This window comes from Eriocheir sinensis, chromosome 24 (genome assembly GCF_024679095.1).
Source record: "Eriocheir sinensis breed Jianghai 21 chromosome 24, ASM2467909v1, whole genome shotgun sequence".
NCBI lineage: Eukaryota > Metazoa > Arthropoda > Malacostraca > Decapoda > Varunidae > Eriocheir > Eriocheir sinensis.
The window spans coordinates 11,122,823-11,132,435 of NC_066532.1; the positions used below are offsets into that span (position 1 = coordinate 11,122,823).

The 9,613-nt window shown below is 44.1% G+C and overlaps 1 protein-coding gene across 1 annotated transcript; it reads right to left on the minus strand.

Annotated features, from left to right (window-relative positions):
• Positions 1–405: 405 nt before the first annotated feature.
• Positions 406–2,536, minus strand: LOC127003131 (uncharacterized). Its single transcript, XM_050869531.1, has 2 exons — positions 1,278–2,536; positions 406–1,061 (listed from the first exon to the last, which is right to left on the minus strand). Exons 1-2 carry the CDS (start codon positions 2,499–2,501, stop codon positions 984–986), a joined length of 1,302 nt encoding a protein of 433 aa, XP_050725488.1. The 5' UTR covers positions 2,502–2,536; the 3' UTR covers positions 406–983.
• Between the last annotated feature and the right edge of the window lie 7,077 nt (positions 2,537–9,613).

Consider the following 9,613-nt stretch of genomic DNA (forward strand, 5'->3'; position numbering starts at 1 on the left):
GTGAGCTTTCACATGAGATACACTGCTGCTGCTGCGCCCGCCAGACTTTAAAGAGTACGACACCCACATGAGACACGTAACAAATAAGTAACTACTAGAAGGTACCACTCAGACACGAAGAGTTCAGAGTTCAGAGGACACTGCAGTGTAGGGAGGGAGTGGAGGGCATGTGAAAGCTCACCTTCGGCAGACGTGATTCGCTTCGTAAAATTCGAAGCACATCTCAACTGACCTACGGTAAGTCTCATGTACTTCATTAATTTTACATCAGGAATCACTTATCTGCCGAAGTGAGCATTCCACATGAGATTTTGAAGCTATGTGGGTTCGTACTTAGTTAACAGGAAATTGGAGTAACCTTGAGGAGAAACGAAGTAGACTAGAAAGAGAAATGTACCAATTTTAATACAGTCTGTACAGACATGTTAACCTACATGAGAACAGCATCCTGAAATATGTCTGGGTTCGAGACAATTTCTTTGTCATAATATTTAGCAAAGGTGGCTTCACGTGACCAGCCAGCCTTTGCCATGATATGCATAATGGGGACATTCATGGATTTAGCTTTTGATGCCGCAGCAGACCGAACACTACCAGCTGAGTACTTGACTGTGTCTATGCCAGATAAGTGAAGCACAGACCTGATCCAACGTGCTAAGGTGTCTTTCGACACTCCCTTGTGGGGCTTGATAAAACTGATAAGCAGACTTTCATCATCATTCTCAAAGCTGCGGAGTTTTTCAGTCTGCGCGACATAAAACTTAAGTGTATCACAGACACAAAGCCGACTATCCCTAGAATATGCATGGAAAGTAATAGTTTTCACATTGAAATCAGGCCTACATTGTTTGATATGTCCTCTTAACATGACTGAAATAGAATCCTTCTTAATTAGTATGCCGCTCAGCAACAATAGGTGCAAGGTCTGCATCCGAGCAGCTTGGGTAAGCGCCATCAACATTACAAGCTTAAGGGTTAAGTCTTTAAGTGAGAGAGTGGGCAGTGGATCCATGTTCCGCAGGTGCTGGAGCACTGGCTGGATATCCCAGGTCTCCGCAAATCTGGGTGCAGATGGTCGTAAGTTAAAAACTCCCTTCAGTAATCTGTTAACAAGTGGATGGTTACCAGCTCGACAACCATCCACTACTATTCCCAGAGATGAAAGAGCTCCTCTGGCCGTATTAACAGCATTATAACCTACACCTCTATGGTAAGTCTCAGACCAGAAATTGACAATATCAGCTACAGCGGGATTAAGGAATTGATGCATTTCCTACCGCAAAACTGTAGCCACCTATGAATGTGTGGTCGATACTGCTTCGCGGTTGCGGGCCGCCACGAAGCCATGATGATGTCCGTGCCCGCCGAAGATACACCGCGTTCTCGCAGCTGTTCCCGGACAAGAGGCAGGCCATCAGCCTGGTGTGTGACATGATTAGGTGTTCCTCCAGTGTTGATGGGTGACGCAGTAGGTACCTCCGTCGCAGTAACAGAAGTGGCTCCCTGATGAGCAGCCTGAGAAGCACACTCATCCATGGTTGGGATGGCCACAGTGGCACAATCAACCATCCCCGCGCCACCTCTGCCCGAAGTTTCTGAAGGCATCTTGCGATTAAGGCAAACGGGGGAAAAGCATAAATTAACTCAAACTGTGACCAATTAATGGAAAATGCATCAATAAATTCAGCCTCTGGGTCAGGCTGCCATGAACAAAAGCGAGGGACCTGTTTGTTGAGCCTAGAGGCAAAAAGATCGATGCTGGGCACCCCAAAGTGTGTACATAGTTCTTGAAATATGTCCTCATTTAATTTCCAATCATGCCTATCCTGGAACTTCCTGGACGCAGCGTCAGCCAGGAGATTAACTGCGCCCGGTACATGAGAACACGTAATCCAAGCCTCATTCTTCTCACACCAATCCCAAATTTCTAAACTAATGTCATTACACACAGCAGATCTTGTGCCCCCCATTTCATTGACATAGTGAACAGCAGTCATGTTATCACAAAATACCCGAATGTGTTTGCCCCTGAGGAGGTCCGTAAATGACTGTAATGTCAAAAGTATGGCTCTAAGTTCCTTGGCATTAATATGTAAATCTGATTCTAAAGAGGACCATCTTCCATTAGTCTGCCTCCCATTCAGAGAGCCTCCCCAACCTAAGTTTGAGGCATCAGTATATAGATCTAATTCCGTGCCACTCCGAAAGATGTGTCTAGTTTGTAGGGTGATGTTGTTCAACCACCACGAGAGATCTGATCTCATATCATCAGTGACTGCCATCCATTTATTAAAGTTACCTTTCACCTTCTGCAGCGCAGAGATCTTTGCTGATTCCAATTTTCTATAATGTAGTTTACCCATCTCAACAGCAGGGAGGGCAGCAACTAGCAAACCTATTACTCTGGCCACATCCCTGATACGAGCCTTATCACAACTATAAAGTTCCTCACAGCTGCGAATAAGTTTACATTTCCTACGCTCAGGTAACGTGACCGTCATTGAAACAGAGTCAATGACATTACCCAGATATTCCAAACGTGTGGTGGGTATTAAAGAGATTTATCTTCATTAATACAGAAACCAAGATTTTAAGCATTTGTACTGTGGCATTTACACTCTCAAAACATCCACTTAAGGTGCTGTGGGCAATAAGTGTGTCATCGATAAAACTGGTGATGACATGACCCATCTCTCTCAACTTTGCATAAACCGGTTTCATTAATTTGGTGAACAAGCGTGGTCCTTCAGCAATCCCGTTAGGAAGACATGTAAATTGATAAATTCTCCCCTGCCACTTGAAGCACAAAAAACGCTGTTGTTCCTCAGCTATTTTGATAGCGTAATAAGCATGTCGTAGATCAACTGATGCCATGTAATCACCTTTGTTAATCAACCTAATGGCCTGTGCAAAATTTTCCATTTTAAAGTGCTGATAGGGAATGTGGGTATTAAGCTTCTCAAGGTTGAGAATCATCCTAACACCGCCATCTTTTTTCTTACGCAAGAAAACAGGAGAAAGAATTTGGCCTTCAAACCTACTAGTTTCCCTGATGACCTGCAGTTCCAACAGTTGAGAAATTTCCTGGCAAACAATACCCTTGTCTTCCTCACTAAAAATATACTCAATATCTTCAACAGGAATGTTAAGATGGCAATGTTGAACAATGTCCAAAACATGAGAATCATTGGTTAATTTTCTCCATTCCTTCACAAAGTATTGAAGCCTGCCAGCTTCAAAGGGCTGACTTACCACATTTACCGCCGGGGCATGGGGCGACCCCGGCCGCGGTAGTTTTTTGGATCCGAGCCCAGGCGAAGGGAAGACTGCCGGTGTTCACCCTTGTGGCCATACATATGCTGCCCGTAAGGCTGGAACCTGGAGGCAAACCCCTTGTAAGCAGGGATACCTTGTGAGCCTCTGGACTTCCATCCAGCAAATCTTGATGTAGAGGGCAGCTGTTTCTTGTTGGTGAACTTTGTCTTCAATTTTTCCGCCTCCTCAATGTGTTTTGCTGCTTGAGAGACGTCATCGCCAAACAGGAATCGAGTCATGGGGACCTTGTCGGAACACAGGTGTGCATATTTCTGATTGATTTCTCTTTTGATGACAAACCGGCGCGTCAGGTTATTTTTATGGTGAGCATTCCCCAGCAGGCCGAGGGCACCATTAAGCAGAGCAACTTCCTGGGCAACTTGTGGATGTCCAGTCTGAGCAAACCTGTCCAACACTGTGAGAGACTTAGTCAAGATAGTGGCTGCCATGACAATGTCCTTACCAACGCCCTTCATACGGTGGTCTGTTTTCTTGGCGTCAGGTTTAAGTGCATCCAAGATCTGAGCGTTACATTCCACTGGAGACAACGCTACACAATTACTGGGTCTCTTGATAGCGTCATCCTCTAGAATTTCCTTGTACTCTTCCTCTCTCAGCCCGTGGTCAAAAACATGATTCACCATGCCAGCCACCCGCCCATCAATGTCGGCCCCAAGTGCATCCACGGGACCATAGACCTCGGCACACCGCTGAAGGACACTTACTGACTGTGGATCATGCACTGAATCCTTGTCATCGTCATCACCAGAGACGTAAGGTACATCGGCAGCAAACCCAGAGAATGTGGCGGGCGAGATAGGGGCGGGAGTAAGCACCGCCCGGCTGTTGTTTACACTGGGAGGTGCGTCGGTGTTTACACTGTTATGTGCGCCGTCAGCGCCACCACCAACACCACACTGTTTATCTTCTTTCAACTCGTTAACTTCACTCCGTAATTCAGCAATAGCGTCCAGAACCATATTCCAGGGTGGGACAGGGGAAGCATCACGATGGCCGGCAGCCCGTGAAGTAGATGGGAAGCAAGCAGAGTGAGCATCATTGGCCGCCTTCCCCGACTCACCAACACTGCGCTTGCCAACATATTCGTGCCGTCGAACACTTCGAGAACTATCCCGATGCGAGGTGCGGGGGCCCTTGCTGGAATGCTTGCGGGAGGAGTGCGTCTTCGAGTGTGAACTAGCATGTCCTGAGCCGTCCTCCACGTCCGACAAGCGAGAGTCGTGCTCAGAAGACGACATCATGGCCGCCTCAGAGTACGGAGGCAAGATATCATCAACAGGGCCGTAAGCCCCAAAACCCCCACTAATGGGTATGCACCCGCTCCTAAACGGATGACGGGTGGTGTTGCAGTCAGCTCCTAAACGGATAACAGACTGTGGCACGCCTTTCCGCTCCAAATTTGGATGACGGGATGAAGGCCGCCAGGCTTGAGAGGGGACGACTGGTAAGCGCGAGAGCAACAAGCCAACTGGCGGGCGCAGCAGCAGCAGTGTATCTCATGTGGAATGCTCACTTCGGCAGATAAGTGATTCCTGATGTAAAATCTAAATATATTCGTCACTTGCAGCCCTCCAGATCAATCACACGAAGATAATGTTGATATGTACAGTGTCTTAAGGCAGTTACTTAATAACAGCGACTCACTGATTTTAGGTGACTTTAATTTCCCTCATATACTGACTGGGCGACATAGTTGGGTACTGAATGCGAGTCACATAGAATAATCGAATTTTTAGAAGATAGTTACCCAAGTCAAATGGTTACTGACCCAACGCAATGAAATAATATACTAGACCTTATTATAGCGACTCACGATAATCAAATCAGTAATGTTACGGGGAGAACATATCGGTTCTTGCGATCATAAATTAGTGCGTGTCGACATTAGAGCTCAAACAACAGAGACTGAAAATAAAGTACTGATATATAATTTCAAAAGAGCAAATTTCGTAGAAATTCGACAAAATCTAACATAAATACAACTATCAGAAGATTGCACCGTTGAGGAAGCCTGGGTAAACTTTAAAAATCAATTACTCACTCAGCAGAACACATGTGTCCAGTATTGCAAGAAGCGAGGTACAAATAAAAGTACCCCTTGGTTTCATAGCGAAATGAAATATTCAGTTTAAGAGAGAAAATTGTCTTATAGGTCAAAGAAAGAGCAAAACACGCCAGCAAACATTAAACTTTTTCGTGAAGCAAGGCTGCGAGTTTAAAGATTAGTATGCCAGACAAAGAGTATATACAAAGAAAACATTGCAGCCAACTGTAAAAATAATCCGAAATCTTTCTTCAGTTATGTAAACAACAAGAAGGCGATCAGAAGTGGAGTTGGATCTCTAACAGTGACGGTGAATTAGTGACTGAAAGCCAACACGTTGCGAACTTATTAAATAATTATTTTTCCTCGGTTTTTAATGCTAGCAGTCTTCCCGCTAATACCACCAACATTAGTGCCAACAACATTACTAACGTAAATCTCGTTCAAGCATTGCCTAACTTTGTAATAAGTCCTAAATGCTCTCCAATCCTTTAAAACAAATGAAAGTCCTGGAACCGATAATATACATATCCTATACTACTTAAGAGGTACCTTCAAAGCCACTAATTAATAATTTAAGATTCACAACATGGCTTCTGCAGCAAGAGAACCTGCCTATCAAACTTACCTTTTATAACGAACTGTTCTCAATTGATGACGTAGCTAGTTAAATCACTGGACGTATTCTATCTTAATTGATTTCCAGAAAGCGTTTGATAAAATTCCACATTTGAAAATATTTCATAAACTAAAGCGACTATGTATTGACGGTCAAGTACACCAATGGATCGCGCATTGGTTGAGCAACAAACAGCGAGTGGTGATCGATTTAAAATATTGCATGAACTAAAGCGACTAGGTATTGACGGTCAAGTACATGTGCACCAATGGATCGCGCATTGGTTGAGCAACAGACAGTGAGTGGTGATCGATTTAAAATATTTCATAAACTAAAGCGACTAGGTATTGACGGTCAAGTACACCAATGGATCGCGATTGGTTCAGCAGCAGACAGCGAGTGGTGATCGATGGATTTAACTCAGAGTGGGCGCCTGTCACTAAAGTCTCTCTCTCTCTTTTTATTTTTTTTTATTTTTCATTTCTAGGGGACCCGCAGAGGGCCACTCTCGGGTGGCATGATATGCAGGGCCAGGGCCAGACCAGGATTAGGATAAGGATTAGGATGAGAAAAGGTATTGGGACATGGTGAAGGGCCAGGATTAGGGAGATAATGATTGATGATCCTATGCCTAAATGTGTCAAGAGTGGGACTATTAACTACATGAGATGGGTGATGATTCCATTCTTGGATGCTGCGGGGAAAGAATGAACATATGAATATACTCGTATTTAAGGTTGTGGCTGCCTCTAGTGGATCGTGTAGTTGTCGGGTGTAAATAAGTGTCTTTTCTTTATGTCTACTAAATTGTTTGTGATTTTATATAGCATTTGTTGTCTGTGTATTTGTCTTCGTATTGCTAATGGGTCTAGATTTATGTCTTGTTTATGCAAAGTGACTGATGTGGTGTGTCTGTAATCACGTCTGGCCCATCTTGCAGCTTTGTTTTGTATGGCCTCTAATTTATTTATGTTATTGTTAGTGTGTGGGTCCCAGACGGTGTCACAATATTCTATGTGTGGCCGAACGAGTGTCTTATATGCAAGAATTTTGATGTTTGTTACACCTGCTAAGGTTCCTACCAAGGAGACTGTAGTACAAGAGAGGGGGCCTCTATGGGAGACCGTGGGCGGGGTTATGGTGTATGTCGGTTCCAACAGATGGCGCAGGAGCGGCGTTGTTTACATCCAGACCCCCCCCCCCCCCCAGACACCCAACCCCAACCCCAAGTATCCCATCAGCAGTGTTGCTATCACAGAGTTATATACCATAGTATATAACTGTGGTTGATACATGGGATCAAGCAGCAAATGTTCCTACTTTTTTTCTTCAGTCTGGTTATTTTCCATTTTAAATGAAAAAAATATATGGATATAAATATTAAAATGAACAGTAGGAACTATATATATTTACCAGGTAGATATGTATAGCCTGACTGCATGTCATGAGTAATATGCTATTATTGTACCGCAATTATATTACTTTCTCTGCATTTGTGGGAGGCTACCAGTGGCTAGATGAGTTTTATGTGTTTAACCTTTCTGTATACATACTGGAATGAACCAAGGTTGTAGCCCTACTGCCGTTCTTTGAAAACTATGTGATCATGTTTTTCTTTCAAACTCATTGTTTTAGCACGCACGCTGACTTCCATCAGTAATGATTTACATTGAATCATTGGTTTGTAGGGGGAAAGAGTGGGTGGATAAAATGATCTCGGTCTAACTTATACTATTTATTATACCGCTATTCGCAGCAATATCTTTATCTGCTCCAATTGCAACGCTGCCTCGTTCAAATATCATAACACCACCGCGGCCGCCACGTTTACCAGCCGGAGCCTCAAATCATGTCCTTTTGTGGTGAAAGAGAGGACACAGCCCGGTGTGAAGCTACATTTATTCCAGAAGGATACCAGACGGGGGTAAGTGATATATATTATATATATATATATATATATATATATATATATATATATATATATATATATATATATATATATATATATATATATATATATATATATATATATATATATATATATTATATATATATATATATATATATATATATATATATTACGCCGGTAGGCTTCTTCCCGGTGGGGCCTGATGGTCGGCCCAAGGCTTCTTCCCGGTGGGGCCTGATGGTCGGCCCAGCCCGTTCTGGCCCAGGCGAGTGTTTATTGTGGCGCCGTATTGCATTGGCTCATGCTGCCCTCCCGGAGCTCATCTTTAATCCTAGAATCTAGAGTCGGGGTTGATAGGTGGTCTTCTTGGGTAGTTTTAAGCCACTCGGCGGCGGCTGAAAAATCCCAGCTTGGTGTCACCGGGCCGGGATTGAACTTGCATCCTCCTGAACGCGGCGCCGTCACTCTGTCGACTCGGCTACCGCCTCATTTTCACGCTGACTGCTTTTCCGAACTTGCTAACTGCATGCTTTTCCCCTCCCGCGGCCCCGCTGGTCGCTACACGAGATTTAAACATAAGAACATGGGGAGACTGCAAGAGGTCGAATTAACATCACCTTGCCTCTTAATTCCCTGGTGCACCAACAAACCCACTTGGCAAGCCTCATCTCTATATTTTACCGTGTGGACATACTCTTTCCTTCCATATTCCACTGTCGTATGTTATTCCACATTTAACACAACCACATCCCAACAGATACGAACACGTTCGGTATTACCCAAGAGAATGTGGCAGCTGAAGAGGAGAGTCCAAGAATGAGGCCAAGGGTGAAGCTGAATGAAGGCATTTAGCCACCCCCTGAGGAACATGGCAGCATCCATCCCTTCCTGAGCTGCAGAAGTGTGCTCCCCACCATCTCCATTTACTGATTTTGGCATGAATACTACATCTAGTGTTTGTTGATTATTGTGTTATTAATCTAATTATGACTTCACCAAATAGATTGAGCAAGCCACTTAACACATGCCCTGCACAACATCACTTTTAAGTGACTTCATGGTAGGATTTTCCTAACTCAACTTAGGCATCCCGGTAGAGTTGTAGAATTCCTTCATATGGCTGCTGATTTGTGTATCCTGAAATGATTGGATATTGATCGTCTTAACATTCTTTTGTCCATGATCACTGAACCATGTTATGTCTTTAGATGCAGATCCAAGAAAAAAGTTGGGGGGGGGGGCGATGTCAGGATTTTTGCGGGTGGAAGGAGCATTAGCATTACCGATTAGCCATTCTCGGCAGTCCAGGTCCTGAAAAAATGGTGGACTTACCTGAATCTATGAGTATAACGGCCTGGACTTTGTGCCAAAGCATTCCTGGGCGGTCAGTGTTCCTCTTCGGATCCGAATGAGACGCCTGATCCCTCTAAGAAAAACCATTGTTTTATCCACAGCGCGCTTTTGAGCTAGTTTTCCTGTATCGCTCAGGACCATTGTGGAGGGTGGGGGGGCCTGGGCCCCCCTTGGATCCGCCAATGTGTGTCTTATAATATATCTATCCTTTACAGTCTGATGGTGCATCTTTCTAGCTTGTCAAGTTTTAGTAGCTACTCTCGAGAAGTATTTCATAATGATCATTGATTTCCAGATGCTTTGCACTAAAAAAAAATGTCATGAAACCTGCCGCAAATAATAATCAGCTATA